General features: G+C 43.7%; 1 protein-coding gene across 4 annotated transcripts; it reads right to left on the reverse strand.

Annotated features, from left to right (window-relative positions):
* Window positions 1–342: 342 nt before the first annotated feature.
* SNX5 (sorting nexin 5) lies at window positions 343–19,171 on the reverse strand. 4 transcript variants are annotated; one of them, XM_064647887.1, is made up of 13 exons: window positions 19,014–19,171; window positions 10,965–11,069; window positions 10,365–10,499; window positions 9,673–9,794; window positions 9,236–9,359; window positions 6,167–6,262; window positions 5,206–5,311; window positions 5,051–5,126; window positions 4,182–4,221; window positions 4,001–4,087; window positions 2,765–2,924; window positions 1,918–2,003; window positions 343–910 (listed from the first exon to the last, which is right to left on the reverse strand). In XM_064647887.1, the coding sequence occupies exons 1-13, from the start codon at window positions 19,044–19,046 to the stop codon at window positions 863–865; spliced, it is 1,218 nt and encodes a 405-aa protein (XP_064503957.1). In that variant the 5' UTR covers window positions 19,047–19,171; the 3' UTR covers window positions 343–862. The 4 variants fall into 4 exon arrangements, with proteins under 4 accessions (XP_064503957.1, XP_064503958.1, XP_064503961.1 ...); XM_064647888.1 differs by having other exon boundaries at window positions 10,365–10,475; window positions 19,014–19,147; XM_064647891.1 differs by lacking the exon at window positions 19,014–19,171 and adding an exon at window positions 18,131–18,469 and having other exon boundaries at window positions 10,365–10,475.
* Window positions 19,172–19,493: the final 322 nt, after the last annotated feature.

Genomic DNA, 19,493 nt, shown 5'->3' on the forward strand with positions numbered 1-19,493 from the left:
GCCTCCTGGTGCTAGCAGGAGGTGTAAAGACTACTATACAATACTTCATCTTTTTTCAATGTGAAGGAGTTCAAGCTATCTATATGTATCAGTGCTTTTGAAAGGCTTGGTTTCCTCATGTGCAGCATACTGGAAGTAAAAGCTACAGACACCCACTCAAACAGCAACATTACTGGAAGTCCACACATTTCATGTCAACATTCATTCTAAGAACAATCCTATTGTGTCAAATATTTAGTTATCTGAAGAGCTCCAATTGATGAGCAATTTCTGGTAGTTCTGTGTCTGAAGCCTGTTTTGTCATTTTAGATCCCACACAAATTCTTGCCATACAACAACAGCTTGTTGTATCAGACATCTTTATTTGCTGTATTGCCCAAGTGTACAAATAGTGAATGCAGTTATAGAAATTCAAAATATATTGTAGTAGAAATCTGTCTGGGAAGTGGAATGTTAAGATTTTTACTTTATAAAATTACTACACTTAAGTCACTTCCATTTGCAAGTTTCAAATATATCAGGGCCATGAAGAGGCAGATAATGACCCAAAACAAACAACAAAAAAAAAAAAGTTCACAGTACACTTTTTCTGCTAGATGAAGTCAGTCAACAGCAAATTAATTTCTTATATTTGACTCATTTTGAGTTATCAGCCAACAGGATGTTAGCTACATCCAGACAATTCATACATAATTCAGCTCTCATTTATAAAGTCAATGTATTGCTATCAACATATTTAAGTATTAGTCAAACAGAATCTCAGTGACAATATTTATTTTAAGCTAATGAAGTCAAGCCAATAAGTTGCCCCTGGCCATTGAGTGCAACTGATGCTTTTGTCACATTTTCAGAAAAAGGCGCCTTAGCTCTTGAACAAGTCAATACAGCTTTGCAGGAGAGAAACATTATTCTGGAAAGGAAGAGAATTAGTTTCAGATGAGTATAATTAATAATTTAAATCCTGCCTTTCACAATGAAGATGCTTCCAAAATAGCAGGTCCATCCCAGGATTCTGTAGCCTGTGCCAATGCTAAAGATCTTCTACTGCAAAGACAAGCGTTCAAGCAGTAAAAAAATCAAAACCAGATGATAGTTTGCGATCTACCTCTTCCTGCAGGCCTTCAACCATGACTCAGTTTGTGATAAGGAGAGGGGCAAGAGGCAGCAGTAAGCTTTTAAAGTGGGCCAAACTGAGCAGTAATGTCAAGTCGTTGGTGTCACATTCCAGTTCAGCACTGAAGTAGCTACCTGTGGTAAAGTCCAGTACTCTTAGGGAGTGAGACATTAGACTTTCATTCTTCAAAAGAAGCTGAGGATGCACAGTTACCTCTTCCTGCTTTGTTCCCTACACTAAGTTAACAAACCCCATAACTTGTGTATACTTTCCTAGATTAAGCAGTGGTCCCTGCAGCAACCTTCAAGCCTGCTCAGTGAAGCTTAATAGAGGCTACTACAAAGCCAGTGTCCCCTTTCAGTGACAAGCCAAAGTGAGAATGATTGACAGCTGGATCACAAGCTACAGGATGTGCTCTCACAGCGCTCAGGAGCACTGGAAACAGCAGCTGCCTCCAGACACAGTAAAACCCAAAGACGAGGTTGCTTGATGGGAAGTCAGGTGACCTGTTGTGTTCTACCAGCAAAACTGAGACTTCTCACTTACTGCAGTAGGCTACTGTCCTAGGAGTGACAGCTTGAACGCAGACTTTCTGCATGGGACAGATAAAACTGTCAGCATTTGTTCTTTCTATGCACTTTGTACACACTATGCCTACAGCTTCTCCTCTTAAGATCTCAGCTGAAGAGCCTAGCTGTTCTATTTCACACTTCCTAGTTTTAAAGGGAACCCAGCAAATCGTCCAAGTTACGCAGTACTTACTTCTCTGAACCTATGCCTGTTAAATTCCAAATAGAACACACCTTTGCATGTTTTATTTCCAGTTCTGCCATTTCAATTAAGTTTTTGCGGAATGCTGCTATTCTCTTCTGCTTGAAGCTCATCAGTTCTGTAGAGAAGAACATAGGTAAGACGTACAGAAAATGTGACAAGTTTCAGTAATGCCCCTTATGTTTCACGAGTTCTGTTATGCAGCTCTAGTTACAGTATTTGACAAAAGAAAAAAAAGGTTCAAGAGTTAGTCCTGCTGTTTTCTAGACAGAGATTCATTCATCACATGACACCAACATCTTGGTGAGGAAACAGGCAGCCTAAGAGAGAAAAGCTTTGTAGGAAGACAACTAGAGTAAAACAGTAATAAGCCACACAAGCTCTGTGAGAACACAGAGCATTTAAAAGCCAAATACACTGAAGGAAGAGCACGTGTGCCATGAAAGCACGTTTCCTCTGCTTTACATTGTCCACATATATATATATATATTCTTCTACGAAGAACCAATGTTTGAAACTCTGTATAAGGCACTCAGTTATACTGGGACAGAGCAAAAGCCTGTTTGCACAGTTCTGACTGAGACAATTAGAAGCCTGAGTAGTTACCTTCAGTTAGAGGCTGAGATCAGGAGTTCAACCTAGAAAGCAAATACTAGGGGCTTATAAATAAGGCTGGTCTAGTACTGACACTGCTCTGCTAAAGAGAATGGTTTTAAAAAATGTTTAGCTGTTTTAGTTTTACAGGCATCTATACTGCCCTGCAAGGTACTACTTGTTTCAGGAGAGTGTTCAGAAGCCTGCAGCAGTTGAAGGTCAGATGGAGACCCAGACTGCACTAAGATCTCCTTTTAAGCATAAATACAGCAATGTCTGTTTTACCTTGTTTTGCAGATTCTGAAATCTTTTCAAACTTCTGACAACAATCCTGTTGATGTGCCTCGGCCAGCCCGACATCCTTGCTCTTTAGTCTGGCTTTATCTAGAGCTTTGTTCGAGTTTTCATAGTCAACAAGAGCCCTTGTTCGTCTGTACAGAAGATCCTGAATGTAGACAGAAATAGCACACCAAAGCCTTAAGAGGAATACTTCCCAAACTGAGGTTACAACTACCTTAGCAGCAAGAGGTTTCATTTCTTTCAGCACCAGATTCTGCTTCCTTCAATAAGCTATTACAGCCTGCCACACTCTTGGCATAGCAATAGGTGCCTTTCACCAGTGTAGTACTAAATTTTCAGGACAGCCACTTATGCCTTAGCCAAGGAATTCTGATGGCTACTGTAGGCATAGTTTTTTCCCTTAAAGTAGTTTATCTTGCTACAAGGTGAGTTACCCCACTAAGGAGGAACAGCATTTTCTGAATTCCCTCAGTCTACTTCTGGTAGACATTTAATTTGTTGGAGATCTGACAGTTTGACTGAAGCACTATACTAACCTAGACATGAGACATAGTACAGGTCTGAGTCAATTCCTTTCTAATCTAGCAGCAGTGTAGTCTTGATATCTAAATAACAGTACACCACACGGTGGGAGCCTGTAGTGAATGTTCTAGGATTTCTGACATTAAAAGGTAAGACACTAGATGAAGAAGCCCAATAAGTTATACCTGGATACCTTTTTTCAGCATAGACACCCCCATGTCAAATGAAGTATTGATTAGAAAAGAGTTGCTGGCAAGGCTTTTGCAGTTAATCAATCTACCAAAGTGCTCTTGGAAGTCCAGGTTCCAACAGCCTTCACATGTTACAGCATATTTGTGCTAAGGTACTTTAAAAATCCTGAAGCACATCCCAAGTACTAATTAGTCATCATTGATTTATGACAAGTCCATGAGTATTCAGGCAGGGGATGGGAAAGAACGCTGCTGCAGACTTAAATTCAGTTTGCTCTAACTTACAGAAATTTAAGAGTTCTTCCACTACAAAAACTGGGCCAAGATCTCCTGTAAGTGGCTGGACTCCAGATAATATATAGTTTCTATATTCTGCTGTGGTTCAAGAGTGTCAGGTTTCTTAGGCCAAACAATGGCTCGTCTTCCTGTCTTCTTAAAGCACAAAGAATATCATGCATGAGTCATGACGCCTATAACAAAACAGTTTCAAAAAGAAAACTGTTCTCACCTTAGCAGCTTCTATATTGAGCATGTAGTATCTCAACAGTTCAGAAAGCTTTAAGTCTTCATCAGATGAAACTCTGCTCTCTACCTTCTGCAGAAGAAATAAAAATAGTTGGTATGGAACAGGTAACAGCAACATACATATTCTTTCCCCCTACCCCACCCCCTGCCAAAGTTTTCCTTACCCTGAGTTTCTCAAAGAGCTCTGCAACTTTCAACAAGTACCTAAGCGGGGGGAGGGGAAAAAAAAACAAAACATAAGTAAGGCTTAGATACTTCTTAGTCTGAAAAATGCCAGGATCAATTGCCAGGAGACCAAAAAGCTGAAGGCTAGAGTTTTCTCCTGCACACAGATCCTGACAAGTGTTTGAAAAGAATTTAGGTCTAGGCAAAGACCTGGACAAAAGGTTCAATGTGCTGGATTCCAGCCTAACAGCTGAGCAGCTAGACATCATTTAAAGTAACAATGCTAATCTTCAGGGCATAAAGGTCTTGTGGAGAATTTCCTTGCTGCTATCCTCCAAGAGGGATGAACCAGCTTGTTTCTTCAGCTATACACTGTTTTAACAAGGTCTTGGTAAATTGACAGCAAAGTTGAAAGGTGGAATTCACCTCAGAAAAGGTAACTAGGTTTCTACAGCTTAAAAAAATCCCTGCTATGCTGGAACTGCAAAGGTCTAGAAGATAGTACAGATTTAGTGCAAGCTGTGGTTATATTTAACAGCACATCAGAACACACATGCATAAACCCTTTCTCCAGTAGTCTCTGGGAGTTTATGACCTGAAAAAATGCAAGGAAATTTCTGCTAAGAAGCAGCTTTGACAACCAGCACAATTCCGCTCCAGGGCACAACTGGCAAGAGATCAACTAGTTAAGTTGCAATTGATAACATTAAGTCTGCCGCACCAGGAGTGCTAGAGGAAAGAGTTTTAATGCTGCTTGCCTGCAATTCAAGAAACTCAAACCAGTTATGACTCAATCCTCTGGATTTTACAGAAGAAACTTGGTATTCCCAGACTCAGGATATGTTTATGAACAGTTTGAATTACTTACTTTTTGATAGCTGTAGGTTCTTCCAATGCCAGGCTGTTCAAGCAAGCTGAAGTATAAATATAATCATCTGCAACATCTGCAAGAACAAGACAAGGTTTTCAGGCTGAAATCAGCAAAACTGCATGATTTCTCAAAGGTCTTTGAAAAAAATTCACTTTTATGAGATCTTGTCATCTTATCTGCTTTTGCACATGCGTCCTTGATTCTGTTGTAGTAGTTCACAAGAAAAGTCTTCTCTTGCTCAAAAAAATCTTCTACTTCCTGAAAAAGAGTATGACCTGTTAAGTTAGTTCCTGTAGAATACAAACTCTTCCCTATTTTGGGAAGGGCCAAAGAAACAACCATAGCCTGGACCTGAGCATAGGCCCACAAAATGGCTATTGAAAAACTGAGTTCAGGGCAAGATCCTGAGAAAAGGGTTTAACACACCAAGCCATTTGGCAAGTTTCTTTTACACTGTGTGCTGAAAATGAAGTTGACACTCAAGTATTCACTGATGCAGACTGTCTGAAGCAACCAGTAAGTTACTATCAGACAGTCCTCAGGGCTACCAACTGTTGGAATTTTATTTCCTAGGCCTGCTGCAACACAGCAGCTCAGGAGTAAACAGTTTACAAGCTTGCTTCACATCCACATCAAATATAATACATATTGTAACATTTCGTGACATTGTCTTTAGGACAGCAAGCCTATTGGGAAGAGCTACCATGGCAATGTAACAGAATAAGCTGAACCTGGACCAGTTACAGTTTTTAGTATTTGATGTTGTCTAGTGCAAGCAGAAACCCATAAATTCAGAGCTCCAAAGTAGACAAAAGCCACAAGCATGTTTGCTGAAGGTGTAATTCCTTCCTCCCCACCAGAATCAGGTGTTAAGGCAACTCTTTTGCATCCACCAGAAACCTGAAGTATACACTGAAATTTAACAGCCTGTAGCTCCAATGTCTTATTTTTACAGAAGTCAAAATTAATACAGGCTAGGACAGCAGTAACAAGGCAGGCTGACATTAGTAACTGAGCCTCATGCACATCAAGCCTGAAGCAGACATGAGTAACTTCCCTGGAGCAGAAAGCACAAAACAGTCAAGACTGTAAGAGGTTAACCAACAACCTTACCTTGACTCCAGAGAAAAGGACCTCATCAGCACTCTTTACTACACTTTTTAAAAAGCCACCAAACATCTCTTTAGTGTTTTTCCTCCGAACACTCAGCTGCAACAGAGAGGCAAAAACATCTTTAAAGTCATCCCCAGTGGTGAAAAAGTGACTATTTTGACTCTTGAAATGTAATAACATCATTTACACCTAGTATATATCAGAGCAGATTGATTTCCAAGTCCTCCAAAGTAACAGCATAACGAATGTAACAGGTAACAAAAAGATTGGCTAGAAGAAGTTCAATTATCCTGTGCCACAGATTTGTTCTCATTCCCAAAAACAGCTCGGTTCCTCCTTACATATTGTGCTGGTTTTAAAAACCAGCTAGAAAATTAAATCCCAGTCAGGCTGCTCCCTTTCTGCCCCCCAATACCTCTCCCGGTGAGAGGGAGATAAAAACCAGAGATTTTTGAGTTGAGATAGGACAAATTTACTTGAAAAGCAGCAGTGAAATAACAAATAGTAACAGTAACTACATTAATAACAAAAGATACACAAAAAGATTTATAAACAAACAAGATGCTCCCTGACTGAGGCTCCGCATGGCCCAAGACAGACAGAAATGGCCACAGACCCTCCACACGGCCCCCTTTTTCTATCAACCCCAAGCCAATGCTCCTTTTTCCACAAAAGTGAGAATCCCTTACTTTCACCCCCCAGCAATGATATGGGTGGTATAGAATACAACCTAGGTGCCCCATGCAGACCTCTACCAGCCCAGCCCCTTCCCTGCTCTCCCCTACTGCTACCACAAGAAAATTAACTCTGTCCTAGCCTAAACCAGGACATTATCCACCCCTTATTCTATACCATCTATGTCATGCCCAGATCTGACACCTTCCAACTACATACACATATATAAACATGGTCAAGCACAGATATTATTCCCATAGTCAATGGCCATCCCCACAAGATATCTGTTGAGTTCATTTAGTCCATGACTGTGGGTCCTATCTATCCTATAGGTCTTCCAGGTCAGGAGAGCTGGTGTGTTGTCAGCTGGTTGTAAGCTGCATCACGAGCTCCCAACTGGTGTACTGGGGGCAGTCCATCCTCATTGTCCATGGTAGTTATGGCACACAGTGGCACTGTTATTCAGTAACCAATATAATATACACAATTCAACATTACAGGTGGTTCTTCCACAAAAATCAAATCCCCCTGAGGTACACATAGTGTTTCCCTGTCTCTTCGCATTATCCACTAAGTGCATCCAAGTCCTTGAGCAAATACAAGCCCTTGCTTGAGGCAGGACTAATCCAAGCTGTCTTCCCTAACACATTTCTCATATGCACCACAAGGACTTTATCTCCTGATACAGTACATAGCAGTTCTGATTGGGCAGAGCCAGCTCGACCAGTGGAGCCTCAGGTGCTAACTAACCAGGTGGCCCCTGCTAAATGTAGATCCCAATGTTTGTAGGTTCCACCACCCATTGCTTTCAATGTGGTTTTTAACAGTCCACTGTACCCTTCAACTTTTCCAGAGGCTAGTGTATGATAGGGAATATGATATACCCACTCAATATCATGTTCTCTGTCCCAGCTATCTATGAGGCTGGTTTTGAAATGAGTCCCATTGTCTGACTATATTCTTTCCGGGGTGCCATGCTGCCACAGGACTTGCTTTTCAAGGCCAGAGATGGTGTTACAGGCAGTGGTTTAAGGCACAGGGTAAGTCTCCAACAATCCAGTGGCTGTTTCCACCCTTGTAAGCACATAGCACTTGCCTTGGCAGGTTTGCGGGAGAGTAATGTAATTGATCTGCCAGGCCTTCCCATATTTATATTTCAACCATTGTTCCCCATACCACAGGGGCTTAACCCGCTTGATGGCAGCACATGTTTCACAGTTATGGATAACCTAGGAGGTAGTGTCCATGGTTAAGTCCACCCCTCGATCATGAGCACATCTGTATGTTGCATCTCTCCCTTGATGACATGAGGCAACACAGGCCCACTGCACCAGAAATAATTCACCCTCGTGTTGCTAGTCCAGATCTACCTGAGACACTTTAATCTTGGCAGCTTGATCTACCTGACCATTATTGCAATGCTCCTCAGCAACCTGACTCTCAGGTATATGTGCATCTACATGATGGACTTTCACAGTCAACTTCGCTACCCAGGCAGCAAAGTCTTGTCGCAATTCAGCAGCCCAGATGGATTTACCTCTGTTCTGCCAATTGGTCTTTTTCCATTGGTCTAGCCATTCCCTGAGAGCATTTGCTACCATCCATGAGTCAGTGTAGAGTGTCTGAAATTTTCACCTTCAGGCCAACTCCTGATAATCACCAAGATCATCATTACAATGTTAATAACAAAAGGTATGCAAAAAGAGGGTAATTTACATACAAGCAAGGTGTTCACTGACCAAGGCCCTGCGAGGCCCAAGACAGATGAAAATGGCCATGGACCCTCCACATGGCTCTTTTTGCTACCAGCCGCAACCTAATGCCCCCTTTTTTTCACAAAAGCGAGAATCCTTTACACTTTCACCCCCCAGTAATGATGTGGGTGGTATGGAATACAACCTAGGTGCCCCATATGGAACCTCCCCTAGCCCAGCCCCTTTCTTGCTCTCCCTCACTGCTACCACAAGAAAATTAAGTCTGTCCTAGCCAAAACCAGGACATACATCTTGGATCAGCATCCAGCACTCATAATTAAGTGTGATAAAACAGATGCAGGACTAACTTTAATATACCTCCATTCTTCAATTTTAGGACTATGCAACACAGCACAGCACAGGTACACCTGAACCTGCTGGTTGTTCCCAAGATAAAGGCATGCAAAGTTAGCTTCCTAACCAATTTGACAAGGATTTATAAACACTGAGATTTATAACAGAAAAAGGTCTAAAGGTCAGGCTTTCATCCTTTCATCTCACAGAAGTACTTACAATATCCACTTGTTGATGCTGCATATAGATTCACATAACATTTTGACTGTGCCCAGAAAAAAACAACAGCACTCTTAACAATTTGCCTCACTTGGAAAGCAGAGAGAAAAAAATAAAGAAGTCTTACATCCTGATCATACTCCAGAAAAACATGAAAATTGCGATCTTTGCTGAGCACAGGATGAGAAGAAATCCGCTGAAGGAAAATTTCATGTGACGATACAGTCTTCTTGAAGACAGCAAGGTATTCACTGAAAGGAAAGAACAGATTGAGATCCTCTCTTGTACTGCCTTCTTCAATATACAAAGAATTACTTTAAGTTATCCAGTGAAAATATTTGACAGCAGGCTTCTGAAATAGCTAGTGATAGTGAAGCTATTTTCAATCTCTTTAGCCAGGAAGTTTTCTAGCTTGAAACTTTTGTCAAGTCCTCAGCTCCAGGATTTTCAAGACACTCTTCAAATCAGTCACACTCAAGATCAGTTATTACCAAATAAAATAAAGTTGCTGTCCTAGAAGGCTTCTCTAAGTGCAGCTTTTGGCAGTAGAGTCATTTTACTTACGCTTCTAGTTCTTGCTTCATTTTGGCAAATTCTTCTTTTGTCATAGACACTTCTCCTTCTCCTAGCTTCTGCATCTTCTCTCTGGGACCATCAAAGTCAGGCTTTGAAGGTGCTGGAGGTATCTAGCCAAGGAAATGGTTAGTGATAGATACTAGCAAATACAGTTTTCCAAAATTACTTCTAGCCTTCTCTGGAAGGAGGGTCTTTTGCCTCATCATGGAGAAGTGTGGTAAAGAGTGCATGAACCAGGAATTCTAGAGCGTGTTGACAGCCTGTCTGCCCCTCCCAGTTCTGTGCTATCCCTGCCCCAGGAGGGAAACCAACCCACAAGAACAGCCTCTATAATCCACCCCATAGCCAGCCATCTTCCGTGGCCCACATGGCCTCCTAAAGAATCATGATAGGAAGGACAGACCATATTTAATAGATTATTTCACTGTCATCTTCAGGCAGATATTAATACCACCATGGAGCCAGGGAGCATCAAGTCTTTTTTGCTGCTCCAAGCTATATGCAAAGTTAACATAAATGCCACACCACTCAAGTTGTCTGGGAATTAAGGCAACAGGAAGCATAGGGAATACCCAGGCCATGACACACTACTAGCATTGATAAAACATATTTCACACTAGTATGCACTTTAGATTGCTATAGTTTTTCAGTTAGAATTACATTTTTTAGGAAGTACTTACAATGAGACCTGCATACTCTTCAGTTTCAGTGAGCGTATCATGCAACCACACAAAGTCTTCATGCTGCCGTGTAACTGAAAACTCAGGGCTTTGAAACGCTGGCAGTGTAGTCTGGAAGAGAAGATAGACAAGCCCCTACTGTTTTGTAAATCAGTGCTTTTAGAAACAGCTCTGTCCATTTCCAAAAGGAAGCTATTCTGCCTAGTAAGAGCCTTGCCCAATTCCTTTTAGCTGAGCTGGCACTCACTCAAGAGCCGAGTGTCGTACCACTAAGCAGACTGTTAGATAAAAGGCACTGTTGTGGAACAGCATTAATGCAGTATATTTTGTGACGTTTCCCAGTAGCTGCTTTCTTATCCAAAGCCTTCTGGTGTCTAGCTAGGATTCCTTAGCAAAGCCAACTTAATGATCAGCTAACCTTGTCTCTGTTTAGAGCGTTCAAGTCTTAGGGAATCTGAAGTTTTATATATACACACCTTCAAGCCACCTTTAAGTGGAAAGTCTCCGTCTAATTAGATTTCCTTCATTGCCATCTTTACAGGTAGGTGTACTGCAAATACACATATTACTTGCATAACCTCTTTTTCCCCACGACCTTACCTTAGTATGCACAGTGAACTTCACTCTGTCCTTTTCACTTAGGGCATCAGGGATATCAATTTGGAGAGAAGGATCAATATTCAGGTCTACAGATACAGACCTCAGCTGCAACAGAATTCACAGTATAAGCCTTGGTCAAGCATCAGGTAGGCTTAATGAAGCTACACTGATCATCAGCTGTCAATGAGAACCACTCTGCACTACAGCACTGCCTTCAGAAACAGCACATATGGCCAAGCATGACAGACTTGACACTACCTGCACATCACTGTAACAAGCCTTCCCTTCCAAGCACAGGAAAGAAAAGGGCTTGTTAGCCTAAAGTCTGAAGAAATGATTATTGGAGTTCACACTAGAGGTATTTGGGAAGTCTCTTCTTGAAAACAACATCCTCCTTCCAGTACTTCTCCAACTTGGAGCCCACCAAGCCAAAGCCTATTATGTCATTCAAAAGACAGCAACAACCCTAATAGTTCTCTTCATTATCCTGTGCCTCCACAGGATTGTAGAACATTAGCTCTTAAGAGTCTAGCCTTATGATCTCTTTCCTCACCCTTAGATCAGACAGCTATTGAGGTTTCTGAGCTTGCCATGTGAGGCACCACTTACAGGAGACCTCAGAGCCCACTTGGTTCGATAAAGATCTGACTTGCCTTCCCAGTGCTTCGAACAGGCCTTAAACTGAGCCAGCATCTTCCTTTGGGGGTTTATTTCTTCATTCCAACAGCCTAGACCCAGAACATAATTTCAACTATACTGAAACTTCCAGAGCAGTGGAATAGCCTTTTCAGTTGAGGATCCTCTAGCTTACATATGAAGCCTGTCTTCTAAGAGGCCCTCCCTTAAAGGCTGTGGCCTAACAAATCATTCTTGTTTTCTGCATAAGGGAGAAACAACCAGAGATCAAGGTCACAACACAGGAAGCTTGCTGAAGAGTGTCCGTCGGAGTCAGGATGAATCCTGAGGTTATCCTTTGGAGACAACTCTGAAAGCCTTCCCAGAAAAGCAAGCTGGAGAACTGGACCATGACTGATGTTGTTGCACCACTCTGCAGCACACTAGTGCACACAACACCAAAGCCTACAAACAAATGGCAGACAGCATCTGAGCAATCCTGTCATATCACAGATTGCTTGAATGTTGCCTTAAGCCTCTGTAAAGCTGCTAAGAACTGTTGATAGGTTGCCCTTTATAAGGTAAAGCTTTGCTTCCAAAAGGCTCTGGAAACTCCCTCACCCCCTAGGCTGGCCATCTGCAGCCCAGATCTGGTAGATAACAATTCTCCCTGGCTGCCTGCAGAGGACACAGCTGCTAGGCCAGCGTGCATTTGCCTCTATCCAGCCTGCCCCGATGGTTACTGCTACTCTCTATGATCAGACTGCCATGTGTAAATGAGGGATATCCCAGTCACTGTACCCTCATCCGCTCAGCCACATTAGAAGGACTTATCTGTTGCATCCCCACTGTTAGCTAGAATTAGATGAGATAAACCTTTTAAACCTTATGACTACGGAATGACTTTGTATGCAGCACATTTCCATTCTAACTTCTGTAGGAAATGAGACTTTAAGCCCATCCTGGGTACTGCCTTGGCAAGAAGCATGCTTACAGAACATGCCCTGGAACACAGTTCCTAGCAGTCCCAAGCACTGCTCACATCCAAATGGACATGGTGGGACTCCAAACTCTACAGGGATTCCAACAGTACAGTCACACCTTTGGACGGACTATTATGTTCCCATACAGGCATGCAATTCTAAAACTTTCTAGAAAGGCACAGGCCAAACAGCACACTGGTTTGGGCAGAAGCCATCCCATTAAAGCACTACAGGAAAGACAGGTAGTCAGGCATTAATTTCACTGGGAGTGCAATTCACTGTGCGTTGCCAAATGAACGAAAGGCAAGCTGGTCAGTGTTTCCCAGCCAGATAACACCAGCAGGCAAAGCAGCGACATACAGATCTCAGTGTTTTACATTCTGCTTACTTATCTTTAGTGTCCAAACAGGATCAGCAGCGATAACAATATGAACTGCTGAGTTTGGAAAGTATTATAAGCCAAAGGAAACGGTTTCCTCTCAGCTAAACTAAGGAAAGGATTACACAAATCAGTCAGTCCTGAATTTGCAAGCTTTCTTATTGTCTTGTGGAGAAGGTAACCTGTGATTAGATGCTGTCCGCACACCCTTCCATGCCTAGTAGTTGCCTACACAAGAGATGGACAGGTATGGACACAAGGTGGTACTGCTTTGTCAGATTAAAGCAGTTCACATGTCATGGGCATGTCTCCCCATCACTCTGCACAAGCTGCAGAGACAATGGGGCAAGAACACATAATCTGCAGCTTCGACAATTCCCAGGAATAATACTGCAGGTGAGTTTATGCTCACAGCAGGGCCTTATTTACACAGAATCAACTGGGAGTCAGCAGCAGTGTTCAGCTATGCACTCCAGAGCAATATGTACTATGCATGGGGCCCAAAGTGAGAGACCAGCTCAAATACAGGACAAGGGTCAAGAACACCCCTATATACATTGGTGGGATTCTGTCCCTCAGAACAGCATGAAGCCATTTGCTAAAAAAATCTTGTACTTCTACTGCCTTAAACATCTGCTGTAAATGTACACAACCCAGGCTTAAAGGCCACTGCAGTCTGAAATATATGAAGATGGCACAGGATTATTGACCTCTACCCTTCAGGAGTTGGTCTTCAGTAAAGAACCTGGAGCTATGTGAAGCTGAGGATCATAAGACCACTGGTCTACTCTAGTTCTGTGAAGGTCCTGTGAGCTCCTAACTCCAGGCCAGAGACCTTTAGGATTACACAATCACGGCAGCAAGGCTCAGACTACAAAGGAAGCATTCACACTGCCTGACTTCAGGAGGAGTGAGTGCTTGTTTCCCTACAAAAAGTGCTGGAGTAGCACTTCTGCACTGAACAGAAAGCAAGAGGCCCCCCTCCTGTCACCACAGCTCTAACTCAGTGAGCACCTAAAGCAGATGTTCCACACCAACCCTCGATCAATGTAAACATCAGCTTCTGCAGCATTAACAGCTTTGCATTCAGGACCTTTCCTGCCATCATCTATCCTACACCCATCCTACAAGTAGGAATGAGAACCAATTTGCTTATGGTCACGTGAAGGCTATGCAGAGAATTAAACTGTCATCCCAGGTCCCAGGCTTGTTCTTTTACCATAGCAGGTATCCAACCCAAGGCCTTCCCAGGATATCACTCCACCTTAGCTCTCCAGCCTACCACGTTTGGCAGGTCCTTTGTATCCAGAGGCATCATTGTAGGACGTCACTGTTTCTTCCCTGCACTCCAGGCAGTGGGCAAGAGAACTGAAGTTTCCCCACCCCAGCTACCAGAAACCAGTCTGTCACTTCACACTCTCTGGGGGCTATAATTATAATCCAAGCTCGGGAACCGGGAAAGGGTTATTCCTTACTTGCAGCACATGACCAAAGAGGTACAGATGACCACAGAGGGGAAACAGCTGGGCTGGACTGCAAACAAACATTCACCCAAACCCAGCACAGTATTCCCACTTTCATTTCTCTTTCTCAGAAACCACTTCTGGTTTGTAGTGACTACAGAAGTCGACATCTCCCACTACTAGGCTCAGTCTTGTTAGTGACCTGTTTCAGGATCCCTGGGCTTTCTTGAGGATTCAAGAAAAACTTTCCCTGTTCAGTACAGATACTGTCCACCACAACTATCTAACCTGGAAATTAAAACAAGACATCAAGCAGAGCCCTCCAGAAGAACATACAGTCATCATATTGATTATTAACATTTCTAGGTTTCAGGACCAGAAGACTAAATCTAGATATGATGGTACTAATTAGGACATCATGATCAACATCTGATCTAAAGTCCAGGAAACAGCAGAGAGCATTACTTGCCCAATCCAGAAAGAGTTTTAAAGCACTTACTTTTTTTCTATTGGTTAGAGATGCTAGGGAGGGGGAAACAAAACAAAACAAAAAAACCCAACACCCAAACAAATAAATCCACACAAAAACCCAACCAAAAAACAAACAATCCCCAAAACCAAACAAACAAAAAAGAGTTGCATCATTTAAGTACAACTCAGTGAGGACCATCAGCTACCCAGGCTTCTACTTGACAGACATTTAGTTTCTGATCAGGCCTCACCCAAATGCAAACACATCTTGATGCCTGCAGGCATCCCTGGAAGGAAATGCCCTCAGCCACTGAAGCCACTTAGTTCTGTTGAGTGGCCTGAACTGCTGCTTTTCAAATTACACCCTTTGCAGTTTTAGCATGGCTCTGGATGACTCGATGTTACTTCTGCATTCTAACAAAAGAATCTGCCACTGCAAGCAACTGTGTACAACATCTGACTGTTAGTGAAATAAGAATATGTATTTGTTCTCAAAGACAGGTGAACTCAGGGATTTTCCACATAGCCAGGCTCTTGGAAAGAACAAGGAGCCCTTCCACTAGGGCTCCCATGTCAGAGCTTTCTGCTTATTGTCAGATACCTTATAAAAACCCTCTCCCCTTACTGATCACCTCCTGCTATCATTCAAGCAATAGCCCACAAACAAGACTTCAGTAGTAATTACATCTGCCACTACCCAGAATTCATTACTTTTTACAGAACAGTCATTTTAATTAATCCAGTTTAAGTGCTCTCCAGAGAGCACTAAGAGATCACGATGTTTTCTGGCAGATTATACAGAGCAATCAGTTCCAGAGGGCCTTTTTCGACACCCAGGAGTTAACCAGCAGACTTGCAGAGTATCTGGCCAGAAGATATTAGCAGCATCGGTTGCTGGAACTACATTTCAGTCATATTCAGCACACGTACCTCAAGTTTCCTTTCAGTCAAGATACTAAAAAGACATCTGCACACATGCAGCGTAAAGAGCCAACACAACACTTCACAGTGTATGTGAAGTTTTGATTTTGCAGCCTTCATGACAGGCTTGCTCTTATCTCTGACATTGAGCTGAACAGTCCTGAAGTAGTCTGGGTTGCAAACAGCCAGGAAAAATTGAACCAGTCTTCATGTTGCTACTTATGCTACAAAAAATGCCTTCCCACATTGTGACTTGGACTGCAGAACTCCAGTGATGTAAAGGTTTTCATTATTTTGCTTAAAGCACCAATAAATGGGGAACAACAGTTCAATTTAGTCACACTGAAATGGCATTCCTCACCAAGTACAATGCTTGTCAAGTAAGCAGAAAGCAGCCTCTGCAGGCAGAGCACCTGTTGCCTCTGGCTGTGCAATAATCAGGCTGTGCCTGATCACTTAGCTCTCCTGTCAGCAGGATCCCTGCATCACTCTCTACAGAAACCAAGCGGTCATACGCCTTCTTACAGAAGGAAGAACACAGAGGGAATAATGTTTATAAAACTTCAAGGACCACATATTCCAAGCAAAAGCCTTGCTAGCTCACCCTGATCCACCCAGCAGCACATAGGACACCTCCACCCAACACACTGATTCCTCAGCTTGAGGGTTCAAGCAACAGCTTTGGCCATGCAGGCCAAATCCACTCTGCTGCAGTAGTGTGCCTGTAGAGCATGGCCTGTGGCAGACTAAAATGGAAATGGTGCAAAGGCTGCAAACTCCTAAGCCACAGTCAGCATCCACAAGATTGTTTTGCTGCCCTCCAGCAGTGAGGGCAGAGCTGGCCTTCGGGAGTCTCAGAAATACTGCCTCACCACACTGGCTTCACCTTCCACGGACTTGAACTTGTGTCATTAGCCCAAACCGCTGGGCCAGCTTCACGGAGGCTGTATGTCCTTGATAATACATTATCCTTACCCAGTAACTTTCACCTTGCTAGCAGTTCATCTCCCTATTTGATTTTGGGCCCAGCAGCATGCAGAAGCAGTTGTTTTGCTAAGCATAGGCAAGACCTAGTATGCCCTCATTCCTTCAGACCATGTAGCAGAATCTGTCCAGCACAGAGAATCACCATTTGTGAGTTATAACAGCAAGTCTCAGGCTATGACACAACATTTTGTCTTCACTGACTGCTTTGAGAAGGAGCCAGTGAAGACAAATACTTGCTCTCAGTATTTTGATCTAGAACATTTTAACTGCAGACCGAAGCCTTAAAATACTATCAAGCCACCAACGTTAGGAAATACCAGGGTATTTACTCAAGGTTATCTTGGCAGTCCCACTACTTGTTTCACATTCTGAAGTGCCTTTTCCTCCCCCATGACAGATTACACCTTCTTTCCCACTGCACTTCCAATCACCCTTATCCTACCCTCCCTTCCTCTTCCTACATATCCTGATCCTCTGCTGCTTTGCCACCTCAGGGTCAGTTTTTAGTTTATACTTACCAGTGGTTCCTATTCAAGGTTAATACCTAACGAAGCTTTCTTTACAGGCACAGGCTTTATCTACTGGCCACATACTAGTTCCCTGTTGGTGTTTCTTTACCTAAACAGGAACAGACAAGACAGGAGTATTTCTATCCTCCCCCGTGCTGCTGGAATCCCAAGACAGCCCTAAAACCTGAAACAAACTAGTTAATATATGTCCACTGAACATCAGAGTTTAAAGCTACTCCAACCCTCACCATGGGAACATTTTCCCCTCCCCCAATATTCCTGCCTGCTAAGTTAAAAAGGCACATAAACACTCAAAAGTTACCAGTTGCTGCAAGAGAGTTGATATTTGACCTTCCCCTCCACCCCATCACCTGCAGATCCCGCAAGACTATAAAGACTCACCCTCACTATTCTCAAAGTGCAGACATTTTAATACAAATAGTTTCACAGGCAGTAGAAAACAGTTAAAGCACTGGCCAGCTCACAGCAAACTTCTAGAAAACACTTGCTCTATAAACTTTTGCCTGTTCTACTGTGTCAGGATTGTTTCAAAATGAGATTCATATGGAAGGGAAAGACATGAAAAGAAAGTATCTATAGGAAGTTACTAAACTAGTAAACAAGCCTGGCGTATTTCTAGCCCTCAAGTCAGCTAATATATATGTTCCAAAAAGCTGGAGAAAACACAGACTGAAGAGATTTAAGCACACCTAACAGTTTGAAACAAAGTCATCTTCCTGAAAGTGAATTAAGCTTAATCACAATGCAAAACTACATTAAGATGCAACAACATGAAAGACAAATAGGCAATTCACTGACTGTTACAGGGCTGCCTTACCTTCTATTCAAGGTGTGTTGAGGACAGTTATTAAATCAGGTAGTTTAGGTAGATTAAGCCAGGTAGCTTGTCCAGTAGGAGAAAAAATTTCAATCACTGTCTACATTACATACACATTAATTCACAAAGTTTCTGTTTTAGCATTTAACTTGTATTTCCTCTGAGAAGTTGAGAGTCTTAGAACATTAGGTAACACCCCACGCTGCTTTAAAGGCTCCTTGGCACTTAAAGGTTCGAAGGCTACTACAAAGGAAAACTAAGTCAGCTGCTGATGTGACAGGCAAGGGAAAGAGGCACCGCAGCTGATGTGACAGCTGACCTAGAGCACATAACCAGGAAGGCTGGTCACAGACACACTAGGCAGCTGACCCATTGAGAAAGAGCAAGTTGAACCCTCGGCAGCACAATTGCCTACAGCACTTCGCCGCTAGTGCCCAGAGACAGGTCCTCATGAGCAGGTCCTGCTCCTGCATTCCTTGCCAGGCCCCGTTCCTGCAGCTCCAGAGCCCTGGCTGTCATCCTGCTCCTGCCACAGCCCAGGAGTGCAGCCCGTACCGCCTCACGGCAGCTGCACAGCCCTTCCCTCCATCCTCCTCCTTCCCACTCCGGCTTTAAGCCTGCCCCACCCACTTATCTGCCCCTGGCCCTCTTCCTTCAGGAGCTACACCCCACGTTCACCCTGGGCACCCTGACCACCTGCCCTCAGGAGAGCTTAGTGCGACTAAGGTAACTAATATTTAAAAAACAAACTCTAAACGGAGCAGAAATAAAAACCTGTCACTGTCCCAGCGCTGTCGGGGGCAAAGGGAGCGGAGAGCTCCCTCTCACCCCGCGGGGCCAAGCCGGCTGCGCCCCCGCGGCCTGTCCCAGCCGGGCCGCCTACCTTGTCCTGCGCGTCCCCGCCGCGCAGAGCCATGTCTCCGATCACGAACAAGCACTGCCCGTCCTCCTCCCCCCCGCCGCTTCGTCATATACCCCGAGGCGGAGCCGCCACCGCCTCCCGCCGCCGCCGCCGCCACACCCCCCTCGGGGCGGCCGCCATCTGGGGTGAGGGCAGGGCGCTGCTTGCCTTCATCCAAGATGGCGGCAAAACGCTATATTTTTTCCTTGCATTTAGAGATTTGGGTTGTTTTCCTCAGAGCCTTTCAAATAACACCCAAAGAGAGCGAGACAGAGCAGGCATGCCTCTCTCGTAGTTTTCGAGGTGCTCCAGCGAAGGGGAAGGGGCCAGGGCGCAGGAGAACTACAATTCCCATGAGGCGGACGGCGGCGCAGTGCGCGGTGAGCGCGGCGGCGGCGTCGGGCGGAGCGCGCCTGCGTGCTGCTTCCCGCGGCGGTGGCGGGAAGTGTGTCTGAGGTAACG

The sequence above is a fragment of the Pseudopipra pipra genome, chromosome 3, assembly GCF_036250125.1.
Source record: "Pseudopipra pipra isolate bDixPip1 chromosome 3, bDixPip1.hap1, whole genome shotgun sequence".
NCBI lineage: Eukaryota > Metazoa > Chordata > Aves > Passeriformes > Pipridae > Pseudopipra > Pseudopipra pipra.